The sequence below is a fragment of the Aythya marila genome, assembly GCF_965140915.1.
Source record: "Aythya marila genome assembly, chromosome: 28".
Classification (NCBI taxonomy): domain Eukaryota; kingdom Metazoa; phylum Chordata; class Aves; order Anseriformes; family Anatidae; genus Aythya; species Aythya marila.
Window position 1 is genome coordinate 1,294,591 of NC_139069.1, and position 24,465 is coordinate 1,319,055.

The 24,465-nt window shown below is 50.1% G+C and overlaps 2 protein-coding genes across 2 annotated transcripts; one reads left to right on the top strand and one right to left on the bottom strand.

Annotated features, from left to right (window-relative positions):
- Positions 1-875: 875 nt before the first annotated feature.
- On the top strand, positions 876-1,802 carry LOC309888213 (olfactory receptor 14C36-like; the record flags this gene model as incomplete). The annotated part of the gene is made up of 1 exon (XM_082780452.1): positions 876-1,802. The coding sequence occupies one exon, from the start codon at positions 876-878 to the stop codon at positions 1,800-1,802; it is 927 nt and encodes a 308-aa protein (XP_082636578.1).
- Positions 1,803-17,790: 15,988 nt separating this feature from the next.
- LOC309888214 (olfactory receptor 14C36-like) lies at positions 17,791-18,909 on the bottom strand (the record flags this gene model as incomplete). The annotated part of the gene is made up of 1 exon (XM_082780453.1): positions 17,791-18,909. Exon 1 carries the CDS (start codon positions 18,730-18,732, stop codon positions 17,791-17,793), a length of 942 nt encoding a protein of 313 aa, XP_082636579.1. The 5' UTR covers positions 18,733-18,909.
- Between the last annotated feature and the right edge of the window lie 5,556 nt (positions 18,910-24,465).

The following is a 24,465-nucleotide window of genomic DNA, read 5'->3' on the forward strand; positions in this document are numbered from 1 at the left end:
GGAGGTGCCCCTTGGCAGGGCCCTGTTGGTGGCAGGGTGCTGCAGGGCAGCGCTGAACACAGCCGCGTGGGATGGGGTCTGTGAGCACGGGCAGGGGGAAAGAAGAGGTGGGCGCAGAGCAGCAGCTCCCAGCAGGGACAGCTGCAGGCAGCACAGAGGGGCAGGCGGCCAGAAGGAGCTGTTGCCAGAAACGCCGTGGCAGGGGGGATTTGGGAACCTCGTGGCCATGCCCTGCAGTGCAGACGCCTTCCCCTGGAGCAGCCCCTCCCTGGCCTCCTCTTCCCCTGCAGCCCATGGGCTGTGGGGCAGGCGGGGGTAGAAGAGAAGGTAGAGCTCAAAGAGATGCTCCCAAGTTCTGTCTGTGTGAGAACTTCACCTCAGGTGAGGTTTCTGTCCAGCTGCACTTGGACTGGGGCTTCTCTGCTCTCAGTTGTCTCCAGTTTCTTCTCAAGGAAACTCCAGAGCTGGGTGGTTCTGTGGCTCAAAGACAGGAAATACAGGGTAGATTAGAACACGACTTGTGGGCAGTGGCCTGTGTAACTCTGCATTCAGATGAGTTGTTTGAAATAACACTGAAAAGCTCATTGATCTGACCAGTGAACTGAACTTGAGCTTCCCCCATGTTCCTGTTTCCTTCCTGCTGTAAAGCAGAGAGGACTCCTCTGCAGCCTACAGCAGCCCCTGCTCCCAGTGCCACTCTCAGCCAGCACCAGCCACAGCTCAAGCAGGAGAGATGCCAAAAGATTTTTGTGCAAAGAGAGAGGCTCAGGTTACGGGGTGCTTTAAGAGACACAATAGGTTTTCCTCAGAGAACTCTGTTTTAACATTCTTCTGCATTTTGCTCTTTACCAGGAAAGCATGTGTATGGACAGCAAATGCCCAACAGCAGCTCCGTGAGTGAGTTCCTCCTGCTGGCATTCGCAGACACGCGCGAGCTGCAGCTCCTGCACTTCGCGCTCTTCCTGGGCATCTACCTGGCTGCCCTCCTGGGCAACGGCCTCATCCTCAGCGCCGTAGCCTGCCACCACCGCCTCCACACCCCCATGTACTTCTTCCTCCTCAACCTCGCCCTCCTCGATGTGGGATCCATCTCCACCACTCTGCCCAAAGCCATGGCCAATGCCCTCTGGGACACCAGGGCAATCTCCTATCAAGGCTGTGCTGCACAGGTCTTCTTTTTATTCTTCTTTTTTAGTTCAGAGTACTATCTCCTCACCGTCATGGCCTACGACCGCTACATTGCCATCTGCAAGCCCCTGCACTACGGGAGCCTCGTGGGCAGCAGAGCTTTTGCCCAGATGGCAGCAGCTGCCTGGGGCAGTGGCTTTCTCAATGCTGTCCTGCACACGGCCACTACATTTTCAGTGCCCCTCTGCCGAGGCAATGCTGTGGACCAGTTCTTCTGTGAAATCGCACAGATCCTCAAGCTCTCCTGCTCAGATGCCTACCTCAGGGAATTTGGCATTCTTGTGTTTAGTGTTTTTTTAGTCCTTGGTTGTTTTGTCTTCATTGTCGTGTCCTATGTGCGGATCTTCAGGGCAGTGCTGAGGATATCCTCCTCTCAGGGACGACACAAAGCCTTTTCCACGTGCCTCCCTCACATGGCCGTGATCTCCCTGTTTGTCAGCACAGCCACAGTTGCCTACCTGAAGCCTCCTTCTATCTCCTCCCCATCCCTGGACCTGGTGATGGCAGTTCTGTACTCGGTGGTGCCACCAGCAATGAACCCTCTCATCTATAGCGTTAGGAACCAGGAGCTCAGGAATGCTTTGATTAAAACTGTTTCTATACATGCTTTTTAAGCATCAGAGATGTGCTGTGCTCATTATTATTATTGTCATAATCAATAATGTAAAATAAAAATATTAATTGGAATGAGAAGTTATTTGGGAAACTGAGGGAACAATTTTTATTGTTTAATTTTTTTTATTTAACATCTTTAATTTTTTTAAATATTATTTTTATTTGAATAATGGATTTTTTAACCATCATCATGCTAATTTATTTACCTTATCCCAGTCATCTCATGTACCTGTAGACCTAGGTTTCCTCCGTGAATAAAGACAATAAGGAAAGCATCCGAAATACATTCAGAATGTCACTGGTCAGAGGTCCCGTGTCCTCATGGGAGCAGCCCCAGCATGCAGGAGGGGCTCAGGACCAAGAGCCCAGTTGCGACATACAGGAGCAGCCCCAGTGTCCCTTGGGGCTGCCCCTCACTGCCCGTTGGGCTCTGCCTCTCTGCTGCCTTTGGGTTGGTGCTGCTGCTTCCCTGGAGCCATGGCCATGGCCAGCAGCAGGACGTGGCCTTTTCCCTGCTGCTCTCTTGGCTTCCAGTTTGTTCTCTTGTGCTCTTATGTTTGGGTTAGCCCTGAGATCTTGTCTACCTTAGTGACAGTCCTGTTGTCTCTGCAGTGGCATCCCTGTCCCTGCAGGCAGCAGCAGGCACTGTGCAGCCCTGGGTCACAGCTGCCTCCCTGCTAGCACCACAATAATACAAGGGGCTGCTCACGGCAAACCCTGAAAACTGGAAGCCTCTTCCATATCTGCTGCCAATGGGTCTCGCAGGAAAAGCTTAATGGACCCGTAGCATAATGCACCAGCATCACCATAGTTGGCCCCAGCCCAGGAGACACTAGAGAGGCCCAGAGCCACCTTTGTGCATGCAGCTGCGGTGCCTTGCAAGGGGCTGGGGCTGTGGTGGCCATGCCCAGATCCCTGCAGCAGCCTGCAGTAGGCACTGCCCTGGGTCCAGCACAGCCTGGGCTGCTGTGAGAGGGCAGGGAGGTGGGGAGAGGTGGGCAGGGGCTGGGCTGGGCTGGGCAGTGCCCGGCAGAGGGCAACAGCAGCGTCAGGGAGTGGTGGCAGCATGCAGGGGAGGGCTCCCAGCAGGGCTTGGTGCTGCAGAGCCAGGGCTGCACCAAGGGAGCCCAGAGCTGCAGGGGCAGGGGAGAGGAGGCCGAGGGCCAGGGCAGCTGCTGCAGGGGCAGGGAGCTCAGCATGGCCCTTGCAGCCCCCTGCCCTGGGCCTGCCTCTGCCCTTGGGCTCGGTCCTGGCCTTGGCTCTGCTGGCAGCAGCGCTCTTGCCATGCACTTCCTGGCCTCCCCTCGCCTGTGCACAGCTGCTGCCCACTCAGGCTGCTGCCACAAACGTGTCCTCACAAGCAGCACCACCCCTTGGGCTGCTTCTGCTGGCCTCCCCCACCCAACTGCCTTGACTCCTTGTCTCTGCTGGGCCCCACCTTCCATACCCAAATGCATCCCTTTGCTATCAACACCCGCTCCACTACACCATGGAATGACAGTGCCATGGTGGGACGTATTTCCACTGGGCTGTCTACCAGACACAGTAATAAATACAACGAGCAGGACTAGAGGGGTCCTCCTTCCAGCCAGGGGGAGGCTGGGAGGAAAGGGACAATGGGATTTACTGGACAGGGTATATTTAATGGCCTGGCACATCACACCCAGAAATGTATCAGGCTCTACTGGACACCGGTGCAGAGTACCCCGATGCCATCAAGCTAAAAAGAGGTAGAACCCACCTGTATTTCTGGAGTGACAAGGGCATCCCAACAGTTAACTGTACTGGAGGCTGAAGTGAGTCTAACTGGGAAGAAATGGCAAAAGCACCCCATTGGGACTGGCCCGGAGGCTATGTGCATCCTCAGCATAGACTGCTTCAGAAGAGGGAACTTCAAAGTTCCAAGAGGGCACCACCAGTGGGGCTTTGGCAGAGCTGCCTTGGAGACAAAGGACATGAAACAGTTGTCTACCTTGTTTGGCCTTCCATAGAATCCTTCTATTGGGGGTTTGCTGAGGCCTGAAGAACAGCAGGTGCCAATGGCTACCATGGTGGAGCACCTGAGGCAGCGTCACGCTAACCGAGACTCCCTGATTGCCATCCATGAGCTGGGTCATTGACTGGAGAGCCAAGGTGTAGATGTAGAGCTTGGGAGTGTGCTTTAGTGATGGACTTGTCAGCACTAAGGTAAAGTTGCCTGACCTGGGTGACACGTCCCAGAGTAGTGTCGGGCACAATGCAATTCTTTTTGCCTTCTGCATCTATAGCACAGGAAGTAGGACTTTGCCCTACTCCATTGACTGGGGAGGTCTTTTCACATTACTCAATTTAGGCTTCTGTGTCTGGAAGGGGAAAATTTTCCCAAAGAGGCCAAGATCATGGGTACAGCTACAGCCAATAAAAATATATTTTCTTTATTTTTCACCCTGAGTTTTCCACAGACGATCCAAGAGAGTCCATGGATGTCCAGGTGTCTACTGAGATTCAGGCTGAATTTCTCAGGATTCAATGGTCATTTCAATCTTTTTATTTTATTTTATTTTATTTTATTTTATTTTATTTTATTTTATTTTATTTTATTTTATTTTATTTTATTTTATTTTGTTTTGTTTTGTTTTGTTTTGTTTTGTTTTGTTTTGTTTTGTTTTGTTTTATTTTAATTATCTGAACACAACCCTGACTTCTCTCAGAAAGGGTTTCATGTGCTAGGCTGGGCTGCAGTTACAGGGACAAAGACCACTGCTGGCAGTGGAGCTGTCAGACCTCCAGTCTCTGCTTTTCCTCCTGATGCAGGTCTCCATAGAAGTCACCCTGGATGAAGAACAATAGGAGAATGATCATCCAAACTGAAATGCAACAACATTCAGCCTTTGAAACAAGAAAATATATTTATTATTTGCTTTGTGAAATCTTTTCCCTTAACTACGTCATGGAAGCTCTGCAGTTAACAGCACAAAGCATGAAACCTTGAAGAAAACTATGGAGGAGATGTTAGGAATTTTTGCATTTTAATGAGTTCCATGGTGTATTGTGGTGCTGAGTCTATGAAGCTCAGGTACTGAGAGGAGAATGATGCAACTGCTAGAGAAAGTAAAGTCAGAAGGAAAAGCTGAAGTGACTTGGAGTATTAATGGGCCCCACTGAGGGCTGTTACTAACAAAGCCTCCCCAGGGACTAGTTAGGGTAGATAATTGGAGATCATGATTGCAGATAGGCAAAGCACTGTGCTGAGAAAAGTCTTTCTTGGTTTTGGTGATGCAGAAGAGCCAAGGCCTGACCCCTGGAACAGGGAGAGGAGATCCTGCACCCCCAAGTCCGGCTCAAGGCTCTTGCTGGGGTCTGTGGGCTGTGGTGGGCAGTGGGATGCCATGAGAAGAACAGTGGTATGACACCTCTGAGCTGCTGCACAGGGTTGCAAGAAATCAATGAGGCCCCATCACAAGGAATATAACATATCTCCTCCTAAGCTACTGCCAAGGGGACAAAAACTTCACAGCTGTTAGGGCCTTCCTTTTTTACCAGCACCCTCTGCCTTCTCCTCTGCAGGCTTTCCAATGCTGTCCCACATATTGCCCTATTTTATTGAAGTCTGCAGGCACCCATCTCTGTTTGCCATCTTGCTTTCATGCCTTGCTTTTACTGATGTCTCGTCAGCCCTCACCAGCTGTTCGTTGAAACACAAAGCCAGGGTCTGATCAGAGGGTGACCTCTGGCACCACAGCATGACCCTTTGAGATACATTTCTTCCTCCTTGTGGCCAATATGTAACTTCCAATGTATACTCCATGGAAGTTTTTCTCTCCTGCTCTTTCCTACTACAAAAAGGAAGCACCTTCAAGGAAAAAAACCCTCCTGAAGTAGGCATCCCAACCCAGCAGGCTCCTTGCGGCCTCTCAGCCAAGCACACACAAGTCACCTCAGCAGCACCTTCCAAGCCAGGGGCCTGCTGCTGGCCTTGCAGCTTCTTGGCTAAACACAGCCGAGCCTTGTGCCTGCTGCTGTGCAGTCATGGACTCAAGCAGAAGGGACAGGACAACCCATCTGGGGGCCTTCTTTCTGCCTGGGTCCTCCTGGCTCTGGAGGCATAGGGGATCCCCCAGTCAGCGTGCCAAGCAGGTGCCTTCTGCTGGCCTAGCAGGGCCACTGCCAGATGTCAGCCCAAAAGTGCAGCTCCCAGGGAGAAGTCAAGGCTGACCTGCCACCTCCAGACACAAGTGACCTCACAGTCCCTTTCTGTGCCACATTCCTGCTGCTGCCCTATCAAGTGCAGAGACAGAAGTGACCTGACAGTCCCTACCACAGTCACATTGCTCCTGCTGGGGCAGGAGATCCTGACGCAGAGCTGACCTCTCTCTTGTATCGTAGGGAGTAGAATTTACCATTCTTTGTTAGAGATTAAGCAAAGTTTATGTTGGAAGATTTAGTGTTCTGTTTTTGGTGTCATGTTTCTGGTTACGGTATGGGCAAGCATTAAGGTTTAGGGTTTTGTTTAGGTCTGGCAAGAAAGCTAGGGATAAACAGAGCATTTTGATGGTAGTGTTAAGGGCAGGGATCATGGTGATCAAGAGAGTAAAGGGAAGGAAAGGGGACTATGGGCTGAGTTTTTCTTCAGGTGATATTTTGAGTTCTGCTTTCCAATAGTGGATTCCTGTCAGGATGTTGCACTAATGTTTAGGTTTAAGGATTATTGTTTTTTTTTGAAAATAGTTTACAGGCCCTACAAGAATTTCTGAAATCAGTTTTACAGCAGCATCAACATTACAGGAACCCTCTTATCTCTACAAAGTTAAGTTTCTGAGCTCCTCTTCCCTTCCTCTTCCCTCCTCCAAATCTCACATCTCTCCTGGCCAGGCTACTCCTGACCTCGCCATATCAGTCATTTAACTGAGATCAGATTTCTGATGGCTGTTATTATATCAGAGTACCTGTCTCATCTCTGTTGGCTACTCTATTCTGTGGTATTAGACTGCTCTAGACTCTATATTCCAGACTCTGTTGGCTATTCTAGTCTGTTACTATGAAAGCCTCCCATGGGAATTTTTTGGGCAGATAACTGCAAGCCATGATTATAGACAAGAAAAGGCACTGTGCTGAGAAATCTTGGTTTGTTTTGGTGAATCAGAAGGTGAAGGCCTGACCCCAGCCACTGGAGGGGAGATTTTGCACCCCCAGCACCCCCATGTCTCACTCTTCCTGGGGTCTGTGGGGCAGGGGGTGATGCCCACAATATCATCTGAAGGACAATGGTATGACACTTTCCCGCATTTGCGAAGGGTTGAAAGGAGAATTCATAGTCCCAATGCCATGAGTAAAACACATCTTCTCATAAGCCATGGCCAAGGGGACAAAGATGTCAGTGCTGCTGCAGCCTTCCATTCTTGTCAGAGCCCTCTGCCTTCTCCTCTGCACGCTTTCCTGTGCTGTCCCACACTTCCCTGAAGGCTGCAGACAGACACTTCTCTTCCCCACCTTGCTCTCACTCTGGTATTCCCATGATTTCACTGCTGCCTCTCCACTCTCACCAGCTGTTCCTTCAAACACAAGGGCATGGGCTGATCCAAACTCCCTCTGGGTGACCTCTGGAGCCACAGCACAAGTGCCAGTGCCTTACCTCCAAGTCAAGAATTTCATCTGACTATCGAATCTAAATCTACCCTCTTGAAGTTTAAAACCATTCCCCTTGTCCTATGATAGAGTCATCAAAATCATAAAAACACAAATTTGGAAAGGACCTACAAGACCATTTAGTCCAACCTTCCTATCACTAATACTACTCACTAAGCTACTAAGCCATATCTCCTAGCAACTTGTCCTGGTGCTTCTTGAACACTGAGGGTCAGTGATTCCACCATGTCCCTGAGCAGACCATTCTAGTTCCCGACTACTCTTTCAGAGAAAAAGTTTTTCATGATATCTAATCTAAACATCCCCAGGCACAACTTGTGGCCATTTCCTCGAATCCTATCATTAGTTAGTTATCTGAGAGAAGAGGCTGACCCCCACTTCATCACAACCTCTCTTCAGGAAGTTGTAGAGTGCAATGAGGTCTCCCCTGAGCCTCCTCTTCGCCAAAGGAAACAATCCCAGTTCCCTCAGCCACTCCTCATAACACCTGTGCTCCAGAACCCTCAACAGTTTGGTTTCCCTTCTCTGGACATATTCCAGGACCTCGATGTCCTTCTTGTAATGAGTGGCCCAAAACTGAACACAGTGCTCGAGGTGTGGCCTCACCAGAGCCGAGTACAGGAGGATGATCACCTCCCTGCTCCTGCTGGCTGATCTATTTCTAACACAGGCCAGAAAACCCTTGGTCTTCTTGGCCACCTAGGCACACGGCTGGCTCATGTTCAGCCGAGCATCCATCAACACTCCCAGGTCCTTTTCCTCTTCACAGTCTTCTAGCCAGTCTGCCCCAAGCCTATAGTGTTGCATGGAGTTATTGTGGCCAAAGTGCAGGACCCTGCACTTGGCCTTGTTGAACCTCATCCCATTCACCTCAACCCAGAAATCCAGCCTATCCAGGTCCCTCTGAAGGGCCACCTACATATCCTCAGACAGATCAACACTTCCTCTCAACTTGGTGTCATCTGCAGACTTACTGAGGGTACACTCAATCCCCTCATCTAGGTCATCAATAAAGATATTAAACAAGACAGGTTGTAGTACCAACCCCTGGGGGACACCACTTGTAAGGATGCCAGCCGGACTAACCAAAAATCTTGTTTAAAATCTCTGAGGAGAGCCTTTATGAGCTTCACAAGGACAACGGTAGCAGTGTCACAGATAATCATAGAAACATGGGAACATAGAATCATACATATAGAATGGTTTGGGTTGGAAGGGACCTTAAAGATCCTCTTATTCCAACCATCCTCCTGCTAGACCTGGTTGCTCAAAACTCATTGCAACCTATTTGAACACTTCCAGGGATGGGACATTCACAGCTTTCCAGGAAACCTGTTCCAATGCCTCACCATCCTCAGAGGAAAGAATTTCTTCCATATATCTAATTTAAACCTGCCCTCTTTTAGTTTAAAGTCATTACTCCTTGTCCCTTCACTACACTCCCAGACAAAGACTGTCTCCCCAGCTTTCCTGTAGGTCCTCTCTAAGTACTGGAAGGTTGCTCTAAGGTTTCTCCGGTGCTGAGTAGTACCAGTTCTCTCAGCACGCCTTCATAGCAGAAGTGCTCCAGCCCCTTGATCGCCTTTGTGGCCCTCCTCTGGACCTCTTCAAATAATTCCATGTACTCGAACTGCCGCGTTAAACCACAGAAGTCTTTTTGGCATATGGTGTGGGGCACAAAGTGTTGAGATAATGACAGATCTTACCACAGAATGCTAAATTTAAATTGTTATAAACATTAGACCAGTTTAATAGTTGCTGATCACAAGTTCGACATTTTGGATTTCAGGTCTGTTGGGCTAGTTTTCAGAAATGTGTTGTATAGCACATTACTTACTGCACGTGTTCCCATTGTGCTCTTTATCATTCCTGGGTCTGGTTTAAAGTTATTTTGCTATGTTGTGTAGCACTGGCTTATGAGTCAGGAAAATTACTGGTCATGTGACAAATCTGTTCTTTGTACTGAGCATTGCCATCACCTCCATACCTCAGTTGGCCTGGAAAACTCAGAAACTATTAAGAACTACACTCTTCACCTTTTTGCTTTAAGGAGCTAATCTAGGGGAGGAAAAGGGAGGGACACTTCTCCACTTCTTCACCTCCCCCTTCTCCTCCAGGGTAATTACACTAGCTCTAAAAAGCTTAGAATATCCATGGGATGGGCCTACTGTGATGTCTCCAGAATGTCTTTCAGCTATTGTTTATGGATAAACAGCTCTTGAAGAATGCCCTCCAGAGACCTGCCCCAAGGCAGGACACTTAGGAGTGGCAGGGAGCATGGGAGGATCTGGGCAGGCACCTAGAGCAGTGGGCACCTCCAGTGCTTTGGAAGTTCCCCCCTGAGCACGTGCAGAATCCTTAAAAACTGCAGAAGTGCTTGAAAAGGAGGGGTTATCACCTTGGCAATTCCAAAGGGAATTCCAAAGGGAGTCTCAGTCAGTGTCACTCCAAGCCCTGTGACAGGCTCTGCAGCTACTCCAACACCTCTGACATGTCCTGCAGCTACTCCAACACCTCTGACATGTTCCGCAGCCACTCAAGCCACTGTGACAGGCCCCAGACTAGACCAGACCCCCCCAGGTCTGCTCTTGCTAGGCCAGAGCACCAACCTGTGCCAGGATCCGTTGCCTCTACATGCAGGAGAAAACAGAAGGTGTGAAAATCAGGCTCCTGAGAATGGAAGAGAACTACTGCCCGGAAAAGAAAGGAGGGAGAGAAATGTTGATCTATGAAACCTTGACATAGACTTCCCCACGAGAGGGTACTTCCAAGGTCCAAAAGGGTACAGCTGGAGTTTCGGGATAGCTGCCTTCAAGAGAGAGGATGTTAAAGAGCTGTCTACCTTGCCCAGTCCCTGGGAGGACCCTTCCATTTGTGGACTTGTTGAAGGTCAAAGAAGGTGTAGATGGTTACCAGAATGTTCTACCAGTTGGGGACAGGCTGGACATCAGTCAGTAATGATCAATTGCACTGTGCATAGCTTGCTGTGTACATAACAATAATAGTACTAAAAATAATTACTGTTATAATTCTTTCTCTACCATTTCAGTCCTTTCAACTGCCCTGACCTCAACCGATAAGCATGTGGGGGGGTTGGTGTGAGCTAACAGCTGTGTGGTGCTGAGCTGCCCGCCAGGATAAAGCACATCATGTTTGACAACCACAGTCCAACAGCACAAATCAAACTTCTAAAAATCTTGTGTTCAGAGAGGAGCAGTAGATGATCAGTTCAGTCTGCCTCAATGAGCACACCCCAGCAGAGACCCTGCTGCCTTCAGGAGCTGTCAGCCCTGAGGCCTTGGGGACACCTCAAGGGAGCCCAAGGGCACAGAGCAAGCGATGCCATGGTCGGGTGCTGTGCTGCTGAGCTGGGCCGGGCTCCTGGGCCCAAGGGGAGCTCCTGGCAAGTGCTGCAGAGAGACAGCTGTGCCCAGGAGCAGCTCCTCTGCACAGCGCAGCAGGGCTGGGGGCTCTGACCGCAGCTGGCACACAGAGAGGAGAGAAGGAGAGAGGGCGTGGAGGCACTGAGGAGTGCAACAACAGAGGGCAGCGTGTGGCAGGACACATCTGCAGGCTCTTGGCACCGTGAGGCTCTGGCAGCAGGGCCATGCAGGTGGGGTTGCCAGAGGGGTCTTCTACAGCTGGCACATCTGATGGATGATAGCATCTGTCAGGGTCGTTGTCTCTATTTCTACAAAAATGAGTAGAAAATGCTGTATAGAATAACATTTATGATTGCATATTTCAAGAGGAAGACCAAGAGAGGGGGTACCTGAAAGGGAAGAATTTTTCTGTAGCCTGTGCTTGCAGATTCCTGCAGTGGAGGGGAGACATGGTTTCATGGTAATGGATTGACATTATTGTAGTGGAGACTGAGACTCCAAGAGAATTTCAGTGAGAGTGCTGGTTGTCTGCAATGAAGTTTATAAAGTTCCTTTCCACACCTCAGCCCAGAAACTGCATCAACATCATTTTGTGTTCCTCTCAGGTTTTATCCTAGATGATCTTTAAGAGCTGCAAGCTCCCCGATTCCTAGTGCTGGGAGACATCCCTGTCTTTGGGAGGTCTCTGCTGGCTTGAAGTGAGCACAGATGATTTGCAAAGAGCAGGAGCTGCATTGTCTGCAGGCAGAGCTGCAGCACAGGAGGGTCTGCTGAGTGTCCGTCTGTCCCTCCCTGGCCTTGCCTCCCCTGGCAGCAGCACGCTGGCATTCCTCCTGGCTCCTCCACCTGGCCGTGCTGCTGCTGGTCTTGTTCCCAGCCTGGCTGGGGATGGGGGTTTCACATGCCCATGGGGTGAGCCCTCGGTGTGCTTGAGTGAAGGGGAGTACGGGGACAGGGTGAGGGGTGTGGAGATGGGCACTTTGAGCCTGGATTCCTCTGCTCTCAGCAGGGTCTTTGTTCTTTTCAATCAAACATGTGAGTAGAACTTTCGTGCAGCTCTCACAGGGCAGCTGAGACCGTACTTGATGGACAGACTGGCTGTCCTCCCTGAAGAACACTGTGCACTAAAGTGACAGTCCCTTTTTCTCTGATAATGATCTACAAGGATTCCCTTTGAGTCCAGTAGAAATAACCAGGGTTTGTGACTTGGAAACACTCCTCAGGAGTGGTGGGACAGCTGAAACAAAAAACTCAAAAAACAAAAATTTAAAATAAAATTAAAAAAAAGCCTCCACAACTCTGCTTTGCAGTTTGGTGAACTGGGAGCAACACCAGGGAAAACCTCTTTGAGATCAGGATGGAAGAGAAACTGACATTTCCCCATGTTCCTCTTCACCTCTTGCTGTAGGACAGGACTGATTCCTGCACTGCCCACAGTAGAGCCCCCTGTTCCAACAGACACCGTCAGGCAGAATGAATCAGGATGCATGAAAGGGATCTGCCAAATGTCTGCCAGAAAGTGCACAATAAAAGTGATGATTTTAAATGAGAAATGGAATTAATTTTCCTCTGATGCATTTCTTGTACTTTATTATTCTCATCGTCTTCGTTGTTCAGGACCACATCCCGAAAAATCAGATGTCCAACAGAAGCACCATCACTGAATTCCTCCTGCTGGCATTCGCAGACACGCACAAGCTGCAGCTCCTGCACTTCGCGCTCTTCCTGGGCATCTACCTGGCTGCCCTCCTGGGCAACGGTCTCATCCTCAGTGCCATAGCCTGCGACCACCGCCTGCACACCCCCATGTACTTCTTCCTCCTCAACCTCGCCCTACTCGACCTGGGCTGCATCTCCACCACTCTACCCAAAACCATGTCCAATGCCCTCTGGGACACCAGGACCATCTCCTATCAAGGATGTGCTGCCCAGGTCTTTTTCTTTTTCTTCTTCATATCAGCAGAGTATTATAACCTTACTATCATGGCCTACGACCGCTACGTTGCCATCTGCAAGCCCCTGCACTACGGGAGCCTCGTGGGCAGCAGAGCTTGTGCCCAGATGGCAGCAGCTGCCTGGGGCAGTGGCTTTCTCAATGCTGCCCTGCACACGGCCACTACATTTTCCCTGCCCCTCTGCCAAGGCAATGCTGTGGACCAGTTCTTTTGCGAAATCCCCCACATCCTCAAGCTCTCCTGCTCACATGCCTACCTCAGGGAAGTTGGGGCACTAGTGTTTAGTGTTTCTTTAGGCTGTGGTTGTTTTGTTTTCATTGTGCTGTCCTATGTGCAGATCTTCAGGGCAGTGCTGAGGATGCCCTCTGAGCAGGGCCAGCACAAAGCCTTTTCCACGTGCCTCCCTCATCTGGCTGTGGTCTCCCTCTTCATTAGCACTGCCATATTTTCCTACCTGAAGCCCCCCTCCATTTCCTCTCCATCCCTGGACCTGGTCGTTGCACTTCTGTACTCGGTGGTGTCTCCAGCAGTGAACCCCCTCATCTACAGCATGAGGAACCAGGAGCTCAAGGACGCAGTGAGGAAACTGTTTCCATACATGCTTCTTAAGCATCCATGATGTGTTCAGAAGATGTATTCTTAATAATGTGCAAATATTTTGATTCACATTATATCATATCTTTTTTATCATTACTAGTGTTTTCATAACATTATCATTAATAAGAATCCCAAGAGAAATCAAAGAGTATTTGGGAAAATGACACAATTTTTTACATTATTTTTCTCTGTTAGTATTTGAACAATATTTCATTTTGTTTTTTATAATCTCATTCTTACCATTCAGAATGTTACATCTTTTGTAAGGTTGACCACATCATCTAACATACATACAGAACCAGGCTTCCTTGGCAGATAAAGACAAATAAAGATACCATCAGAAATTCATTGGTCTCAGTATCCCTCTCTTCCCAGATCCTCTGGAGCTGGGGGAGCAGCCCCAGCATACAGGATGGGCTCAGGACCAAGAGCCCAGCTGCCACAGGTAGAAGCAGTGCATTTGGATTCGACCTTGTGTATCTAGGTGACAGTCCTGTCGTCTCTATAGCAGGGCCACCACAAAGCCTTTTCCACGTGCCTCCCTCACCTGACCATGGTGTCCGTCTCCCTCAGGCCTGTCATGGTTGCCTACCTGAAGCCCTCCTCCATCCCCTCCCCATCCCTGGACCTGGTGGTGGCAGTTCTGTACTCAGTGGTCCCTCCAGCAGAGCATGTCCTCATCTGTAGCATGAGGACCCAGGAGCTCAATCATGCCTTGTGGATATAGATGACTAGATGTGTCTTGGATACAAGAATTTTTTGATCTGCTTCTGCACATGTCTTATAATGCAAATAATTGGCTTAATACCAGTATACCTGTTTTGTTTTGTTTTGTTTGTGGTTGTGTTTGTGCATATTCTTATTACATTAATTCAGCTAATAAGCACCCATTAAAATGATATGGAAGTACCTGTTGAATATAGCTCATAGACTCTGTGCATGTGAAGCCAGGCTCTCTGTGAATTTAACCTTAATGGAGTTAAAATTCAACTGTCATTTTGTCTGACATCTGTCCTCTGAGACCAGACCTGGCTGTGCAGGGGCAGTGCCTGTGCTCAGGGGTGCAGAGGAAAAGAGTCCCATCCCAGCAGCACGGCCAGGGAGCACCAGCGCTTGGGGCATGCAGAGCTGCTCTCTTGCCACTGCCGACCTCTCCTGCTGAGCCCTGCTGGTGGCGTCAGGCCCGGCTGCTCCTGCAGCTTGGTGCCAGTGCTGCTGTGGGGCTGTGCTGGGACTGCAGGCAGGGACAGGCAGTGGGCACGGCAGTGGCACAGCTGGCCTCCACTGCAGCACTTCCCTTCTAAAGGGGGATCTCCTCCAAGGTGGACTGAGCAGAGCTCAAGTGCTCAGTCTGCTGTGAGCAGGCAGAGGAGAGCTCTGCAGCCCCAGAACACACAAAAACCTTAGTAAAGGAACCTGGCGAGTGATTCCTTGCAGCCCTGGGGCAATGGCAGTGACCTCATGAGCTGGGTCTGCCTCCCAGCCTGCCCAGCATGGCCCTGCAGAGTGTCCCCGTGACCAGGCACCACAGCCCCCTCGCTCTGCAGAGCAGCAATGCCAGCTGAGGCTGGGGCTGGGGCGGGGGCTGGGGAGGGCGAGTATCTAGGCTGGCTTCAGGCTTCTGGACTTGAGTGTGATCTTCACTGTGCACAAGGAGCTGAGAGACCGCCAACAGGCATGGGGCTGGAACATTGCCTGCAAGGTCCTTCCTGCCCTAGCACCTCACAGGACTGGCACGGAACTGGCTCCTGTGCATCAGAGAGGCTGGGAGCCCAGCAGGTGTGCCATGAGCTTGGAGGATCACCAACAGATCATTTCCACCTGGGCAGCTCCTGGCCCAAAAAGGGGGTGTTTTGTAGGTGTGGCATTATAAGCTCAGTGGTGCGTCAGAAACACTAAGTCCAGCAGGAAGCTAATGGCTGTTAAATGGCCTGTGAGTTGAGCTCTTTCTGAAGTAGCTGACAGGTCACCCTTGACTCCTGGCTGGGATCTGTGCCTTTAGGCTCACATCTGCCAGTGTCCATGGTAGGGCAGCAGAAGGCACTTGCTGTGCATGTAGTTTCTGAGATCGGCTCTTTCTAAGTACCTGGTAGGCCCCATAGAGGAAGAGGTCTTGGATAGGGGTTGTCATGTCAGAGGTGTCAGCTTTTGCCTGAAGTCATCCTTTAGGACTGCTTTCAGTTTTCGACACAGAGCGGGCCACTGCCTCCAAGATGCTTGGGGCAAACTGAACCATGCATGAGGGTTTGGAAGAAGATAGCCTGGGAGCACAGAAGCCATTCCATATCTAAAAGTTGGAGGCAGGAAACAAAATTTTGGGGTGGTACGAGAACTGCTGGGAACATTGTGCAAGGTTCACCTACAGCCTTTGTGTTCTTCACCATCCTGACTTAGGTGCCACGTCAGTCTCAAGAAAGGAGTAGCCAAAACATATGAGACAGGTACTCTGAGATCATGAAAGCCGTAAGAAAGCTGCCCCTAGGAAGATGACTGATATGGGAAAGTCAGGAGAAGCCTGGCCAGGAGAGATGTGAGATTTGAGGGAGGGAAAAGGAGCTTAGCCAGCAGAAATTAATGATTTCTGTGAGGTTAGAACATTCAGGTAATGTTGATTCTGCTGTAACACTGACTTCAAACAGTCATGTAAAGCCTTTCCCTTATTTTAACAAGTGATATTAATCCCCAAACGTCAATGCTACTCTACACCCGGACAGGAATCCACTGTTCTTATGCCTGACCTCAAAGTATCCCTTCAAGCCAAAACACAGCCTGTAGCCCCTTTCCCTTACCTTTACTCTCTTGCTTACCCTGATCTGATCAGCTTGTGGGCCACAAGGAGGAGATGGGTGGGAATGCTCTGAGGAGCTAAGCTCTGCCTCAGCATCTCCTGTCCCAGCAGGAGGAATGTGACTGTGGCAGGGACTGTGAGGTCACTTCTGTCTCTGCAGTTTGTAGGAGAGCAGCAGGAACATGTCACAGAAAGGGACTGTGAGGTCACTTGTGTCTGGAGGTGGCAGGTCAGCCTTGACTTCTCCCTGGGATCTGCACTTTTGGGCTGACATCTGGCAGTGGCCCTGCTAGGCCAGCAGAAGGCACCTGCTTGGCATGCTGACAGTTGGCATTCCTTGCAACACTGTGCAGGGCTGCGGAGGTGTCAAAATGAAGTTCTTCAAATAGCATCACACTGCCCACCATATCCCACAGACCCCAAGACTAGCCCTGATCCAGACATGGGTGTGCAGGGTCTCCTCTCCCAGTGGCCGTGGTCAGGCCTTGGCCCTTCTGCTTCACTAAAACCAACCAAGATTTTTCTCAGCACAGTGCTTTACCTGTCTGTAACCATGGCCTCCAAATATCTGCCCTAACAAGGCCCTGGGGAGGCTTTGTTAGTAACAGCTCTCAATGGGACCCATTAATACTCCAAGTCACTTCAAGTTTTCCTTCTGACTTTAGCTTCTCAAGCAGTTACATCACTCTCCTGTAAATACCTGAGCTGATTACAGGGGGACAATCACTTCCCTGGACCTGCTGGCCACACTGCTTCTTATGCAATCCAGGATGCCGTTGGTCTTCTTGGCCACCTGAGCACTCTGCTGGCTCATATTCAGCCAACTATCAACAAGTACTCCCAGGTCCTTCTCTGCCAGGCAGATTTCCAAACACTCATCTCCCAGCCTGTAGCTCTGCTTGGGGTTATTGCGGCCCAGGTGAGGAACCCGGCACTAGAACCCCAGAAAACAGAAGAGCAGGGAACAACCTCTTGGCTATGTTCCTGGCAGCATCTTTGGAGAGGCGTCCAGGCTTCTGGGTTTGCCCAGAGCAAGACCCTCCTGTTACTGTTGTGCTTGCAGGGAGGCAGCTGTGACCCAGGGTTGCACAGGGCCTGCTGCTGCCTGCAGTCACAGGGATGCCACTGCAGAGAAAACAGGTCTGTCACCAAGGTACATGAGATCTGAAAGCTTGTCAAAATAAAAGAGCACAGGAGAACACACTGGAAGCCAGAAGAGAGCAGCAGTGAAAAGGCCACGTCCTGCTGCTGGCCATGGCCATGGCTCCAGAGAAGCAACAGCCCCCACCCAAACTCCATGTAGCAGCTGGGCTCTTAGCCCTGAGACCCTCCTGTGTGCTGGGGCTCCTCCCCCAGCTCCTGAGTGTATGGGAAGAGATGGCAGCTGATAACAGTGTAGTTCTGATGTGTTGTTTTATTTACTTTTTTATTGTGTTTCTCTACATAACCTGATTCTTTCAGTAATTAGATGACTGGGTATGATGACTGAGTAGATGACTGTAAATGAAAAAATAAAAATAAGAAAATCAGGTAGCAGGTTAATGATAACATAATTTAAATTAGAACAAATAATTTGTAGAAAATATTTATAGAGTAGTAACAAAAATTTTCCTCACAGTTCCTGAAATAATCAGGGAACTCACAGACATTGATTGCAAAGAAACACGTATCCAAAGAGTTTCCTTACTGCATCCTTGAACTCCTGGTTCCTCATGGGGTAGATGAGGGGGTTCAGTGCTGGAGGCACCACCAAGTACAGTAATGACACCACCAGGTCCAGGGATGGAGAGGAAATGGAGGGGGGCTTCAGGTAGGCAAACACGGCAGTGCTGACAAACAGGGAGACCACGGCCAGGTGAGGGAGGCACGTGGAAAAGGCTTTGTGCCGGCCCTGCTCAGAGGGAATCCTCAGCACTGCCCTGAGGATCTGCACATAGGATAACATGATGAAAACAAAGCAACAAAATGCTAAAGAAACGCTAAAAACTAGTGCCTCAACTTCCCTGAGGTAGTAGTCTGAGCAGGAGAGCTTGAGGATGTGGGGGATCTCACAGAAGAACTGGTCCACAGCATTGCCTTGGCAGAGGGGCAGGGAAAATGTGTTGGCCGTGTGCAGGACAGCAGTGAGAAAGCCACTGCCCCAGGCAGCTGCTGCCATCTGGGCACAAGCTCTGCTGCCCACGAGGCTCCCGTAGTGCAGGGGCTTGCAGATGGCAATGTAGCGGTCGTAGGCCATGATGGTGAGAAGGGAATATTCTGCTTCAAGGAAGAAAGCAAAGAGAAAGAGTTGGGCAGCACATCCTTGATAGGAGATGACCCTGGTGTCCCAGAGGGCATTGGCCATGGCTTTGGGCAGAGTGGTGGAGATGCAGCCCAGGTCGAGGAGGGCGAGGTTGAGGAGGAAGAAGTACATGGGGGTGTGCAGGCGGTGGTCACAGGCTATGGCACTGAGGATGAGGCCGTTGCCCAGGAGGGCAGCCAGGTAGATGCCCAGGAAGAGCGCGAAGTGCAGGAGCTGCAGCTCACGCGTGTCTGCAAATGCCAGCAGCAGGAACTCACTCACAGAGCTGATGTTGGGCATTTCCTGCTTCTGGTCATGAGGTCCTGCACAAGGAACAGAAAAACACTGAGAGTTTATCAGAGTTATCTTAACAGAGTTGTCTTACCAAAAAAAAAAAAAAAAAAAAAATCTTCTATGACTTAATTTCACATTTCAGAGGAAAAATCATTCCATTTTTCATTTAATCCCTCCCAAATGATTCTCCACTTCCATTCAGACTTTTGACAGGTCCTTTTCATGAGTTCTGGCTGGTGCTGCTAGAGCGTGTCACTGAGAGCACGCGACTTGCTGTGGGCAATGTGGGAGTCAGTCCTGCCCTAAGTTAGTGGTAAAGATCATATAGTGATTTTTATTTTGTCTCTTTTGTTCTAGCAGCCCCACTGTACTCAAAGTAAATCCTTGTGTGTCATCAACGTGGTGATGGCTTCAGTGCAGTGTCCTTGAGAGAGCACATCAAGTCTGTGTGTTAGTCCTAGTGTCAACTGCCCTGTGCTGGTGTCTCTTTGACCTACTGGACAATTGCACTCCTGTGTTTGCCTGAAACAAACCAGGATACTGCTGAGAGCAGAGACATCCAGGCTCAAAGTGCCCATCTCCACACCCCTCACCCTGTCCCCATACTCCCCTTCCTCCAAGCACTCCGAGGGCTCACGCCATGGGCATGTGAAACCCCCATCCCCAGCCAGCCTGGGAACAAGAACAGCAGCAGCACGGCCAGCTGGAGAAGCCAGGAGGAATGCCAGCGTGCTGCTGCCAGGGGAGGCAAGGCCAGGGAGGGACAGACGGACACTCAGCAGACCCTCCTGTGCTGCAGCTCTGCCTGCAGAGGAGGCAGCTCCTGCTCATTGCAAATGCTGTTTGCTCTGCCTTGGCCTGCAGACACCTCTCAAAGACAGGGGATATCAGGGGGGTTCTAGCTTCAAAAAATCAGTGAGGATAAAACCTGAGAGTACCACAATATGATGTTGGTGCAGTCCGTGAGATGACGTTTGGGAAGGTACTTTACAAATTTCATCACTGACATATCAATTTCTCAGTGCAATGCTCCAGGAGTCTCAGTCTCCTGTACAACCCTGAAAATTCATTACCATGAAACCTTTGACCACTCCACTGCAGGAATATGAATACACTGACTGAAAAATAAAGTCTTGCTTTTCAGGTAGTCCCTGCCCTGGTCTTTCTCTTGAAAAATCCAGTTTTAAATGCCACTCTCTTACGCATCTTCTACTCCTTTCTGGAGAAACAGAGAGAGCCACCTGACAGATGCTATCAGCCGTCAGATGTGCCAGCTGTAGGAGACCCCTCTGGCAACCCCACCTGCATGGCCCTGCTGCCAGAGCCTCACAGTGTCAAGAGCCTGCAGATGTGTCCTGCCACACGCTGCCCTCTGTTGTTGTGCTCCTCAGTGCCTCCAAGCCCTCTCTCCTTCTCTCCTCTCTGTGTGCCAGCTGCGGTCAGAGCCCCCAGCCCTGCTGCACTGTGCAGAGGAGCTGCTCCTGGGCACAGCTGTCTCTCTTCAGTGCTTGCCAGGAGCTCCCCTTGGGCCCAGGAGCCCGGCCCAGCTCAGCAGCACAGCACCCAACCATGGCATCGCTTGCTCTGTGCCCTTGGGCTCCCTCGAGGTGTCCCCAAGGCCTCAGGGCTGACAGCTCCTGAAGGCAGCAGGGTCTCTGCTGGGGTGTGGTGGTTGAAGCACACTGAAGGCATCACTGACTGCTTCTCTCTGTAGATGTCAGAGACTGATTTTTAAGTGTAATTTGTGCTGTTGGACTGTGGTTGTCAAATATGAGTACAAATGATTCCCTCCCTTAACCCCTATTCTGTTCCCACTTCATGGCAGAACACCTCAGCCACGACTGACAGGGATCATTTCACCCCTCTGAATGTGTCCTAACAAGAGAGGGGGGAACTGAATGCTCTAAAAGGTTTTCCAAGAAGGGAATTGGACACTAAGACACCATTTGTTGAGTTTTCCCAGTAATCCACATGGAAGATCCTCTACTGATACACAAATCTCTTCTTCCTCTCTCACATGACCAACATGGAGACTGGGACGTGGAACAGCCTCAACACTGTGCTGGTGCCTGACACCAAACACCTGCAGATGCCGTGCTTCCTTCTGGGGACCATGTCCTACGGTCAGCCCTGGGCTGTATGCCATCCCCGTTCTCTGCAAGGCTCGAGAAGTGGAAGGCCTGACTCCAGAAGGCAGCTGTACCTGAACCAGGGGAATTTCTCTCATGTACACTAATTCCTTCTCCTCCTCCCAGCTACTGTTCTGTGGCCCCAGTGTCATAGAAACCTCTTGTATGGTTTTGCCCCATTGCTGGAGCTGTCCTGAAGTGCCACGGTGATACTCATGGTCTTTGATTTCATAATCTACATTTTGGATCCAGTCTTCCCTCTCATGCAGTTTTCATGTGTGTGTGTGTCCTGTGTTGGCAGGCCCAAAGCCTTATCCACCTGCTCTTCTGTCCACACAAGTGTCACTGTTTTCTATGATACTGTCATCACTGTCTGTGTGAAGCCCATGACAGCCCTCATCAGAGATTTTAATGAAACCCTTTGCCAAGCAAACATCATCCTCCCGGTCACTCCTCAGGTTGCCTTAGAGGTGGTGTGGTAAGGATGAGAGAGGTGCTGGTGGAACTGCAGATGTTGTTATAAGACCTCTCTCAAAGACCATGGAAAAGCCAGATATAGGAGAGACGTTGCTCAGGATTTGGAAAAGGCAGAGGTAAAAAGCATCTTCTACAAGAAGGGTAAAGAGAAGGATGATTAAGACTAACTAAGGATTGATGAAAATGCCAGCCTTTTAAGCCTAGCTCTCTAACCAAACCTAAATTAAAAACCTCAAAACTTGTCCTTATCCCAGACCTTGAGAAGGCACCTTGAACAGAATGTTAGTCCCTCACTTGAAGCCTTTGCCATTCCCTTAACCCTGGAGGGTGACCTGTACTTCCTAAACATTAACCTGATCATCTAACCCTCAAAGCCCTCCACCATGCACACAGCACATCCCAACCCCACTCCTACACCTCACTTCAGCTGCTTTTCCCCTTGGGGCTGGGTAGGGACTGTGAGGTCCTGCAGCAGTCCCATGGCATTGAAAGAGGCATGTGAGGTGACAGATATGTGATCAGATCAGAGGTCACAAGGAGGAGCTGGCTGGGAATGCTGGGATGAAGTCAGGTGTGCCTCCAGATGCGCTGGGCCTGCAGGAGGCACATGGCTGTGAAGGAGGCTGGGAGGTCACTTCTGTCTCTGGAGCTGACGGACCTGCAGGAGGAATGGGGTACAGTTAGGGACCATAAAGGGCAGAAGCATGCACAAGGCATTGAAGATGATGGTGAGGCACCTTCTGTTCTGGTCAGGTGAGAGACCACAGGAAGGCTGATGGGATGGGAGTCATGCTTGAGGTATAGCTAGTGAGACCATAGAATCAGAGAATGGCTCCTGTTGGAAGGGACTTTAAAGATCACCTAATGCCAACTCCCTGGCCATAAACAGGGATGCCCCTCCATGAGATCAGGTTGCCCAGGGCCCTTTGCACAGGAATCCCTTCCTCTGTTGCATCAACTACACCTCTCAGCTTGGTGTCATCTGCACGCTTGCTTAGGGTGCACTCGACCCCACTGTCTATGTCACTAATAAACATATTAAACCGTACGGGTCCGAGGGCAGACCCCTGAGGTACAAGACTCATCACCAGCCTCCACTTGGACATAGAGCCATTGAGCACCACTCTCTGGGTGTGACCTTCAGGCCAACTCCTTACCCACTGAATGGTTCACCCATCAAATGCATATCTCTGTAATTTGGAGACCAGAATGTCATGTGGGACCATGGCAATGGTCTTACAGAAGTCCAAGTAGATGACATTGGTCAGTCTTCCCTTGTTGTCTGATGTGGTCACTCCATTGTAGAAAGCCACCAGATTGGCCAGGCACCATTTACCCTTTGGTGAAGCCATTCTGGTTGTCTCGGATCACCTCTTTGTGCCTTGACACTGATTCCAGGAGGATCTTTTCCATGATCTTTTGAGGCACAGAGCTGAGGCTCACCATTCAGTAGTTCCCTGGGTTATCCTTTCTACCCTTTTTAAAAATGGGAGTGATATTTCCCTTTTTCAAGCCACCAGGGACTTCACACAACTGACAGGAATCTTCAAATATGATGGAGAGAGGCTTGCCAACTGCATCAGCCAGTTCCCTCAGGACCCTGGGATGCAAGTCGTCAGGTGCCATAGACTTGTACTTGTGGAGTTCCAGCAGGTGGTCTCAAACATGCACTTCATTTACAGTGGGTGGGACTTTGCACCCCCAGCCTCCATCCATGGGTCCAGGGAAATGAAAGACTTGGGAAGCCTGACTGGCAGAGAAGACTGAGGCAAAGATGTTGTTGAGTCCCTCAGCCTTCTCCATGTCTGTCATTACCAGTTCACCCTTCTCATCCATCACAAGGGGTAAACTCTCCTTGGCCATTCTTTTCTGAGCAGTGTATCTGTAGAATCCCTTCCTATTATTGCTTGCATCCCTTGAGAAGATCAGTTCCATCTGTGCATTGCTTTCCTCATCCAATCCCTGAACACCCGAAACGGAAACATGTGAGAGGGCCTGGGAAAAGGAACCCTGGCTCCATAGAAGCCACTTGGGAAAAAAAACTTGTAGGTAGGAAGCATGATTTTGTGGAGGTGCAAAGCTGATGGGCACATTGTGCAGGATGCTCCTAAAGACCCATGTGTCCTTTTGCCTCCTGACTACAATGCTGACTACAATGCTTCTCAGGAATGGGGTAGCCAACAGAGGTGAGACAGATACACTGAGATGTTAAATGTCATCAGAAAGCTGATCCCAATAAAATGTGGCACAGTCAGGAGCAGCTCGGACAAGAGACTGTAGATGCTAGATGCTACAGTAAAACTGATTTAAAACAGTCATGTATTGCCGTCACCTTATTTGAACCAGTAATTTTAATTGTTAAAACTAAATGCTACTAAATACTAAACGCTACTCCACCTCTCTGAGAGGAATCCACTACTCAAAGTATGCACTGAAGCAAAACACAGCCCTTAGCCCCCTTCCCTTACCTTTCCCGGACCTTTACACTCCTGCTTACCCCAATCCCTACCCTAAACACTAACATTAAAATGCACTATTTCGCTCTAGAGAAGTTGTAGGCAGGCCTTAAAATACTCTTAACCACAGGGTTTGCCCATAGGCTTATGACAGACCTAATAGCCACAGAAGAACACCAAAGATTCCCATTAAACCTGTGTTTATCCTCTAACCTAGAATGGTGAGCCCTAGTCCCTAAGGAACTAGAGAGAGGTCAGCCCTACCTCAGGATGTCCTTACCCAGCAGGAGGAATGTGACTCTGAAGTCACTTCTGCATCTGCACTTGATAGGGCAGCAGCAGGAATGTGTCACGGAAAGAGACTGTGAGGCCACTTCTGTCTGGAGGTGGCAGGTCACCCTTGCCTTCTCCCTGGGAGCTGCACTTTTGGGCTGACATCTGGCAGTGGCCCTGCTAGGCCAGCACAAGGCACCTGCTTGGCTGGTGGATCCCCTCTGCCTCCAGAGCCAGGAGGACCCAGGCAGAAAGTAGGCCCCCAGATGGGTTGTCCTGTCCCTTCTGCTTGAGTCCATGACTGCACAGCAGCAGGCACAAGGCTTGGCTATGTCTAGCCAAGAAGCTGCAAGGCCAGCAGCAGGCCCCTGGCTTGGAAGCTGCTGCTGAGGTGACTTGAGTCT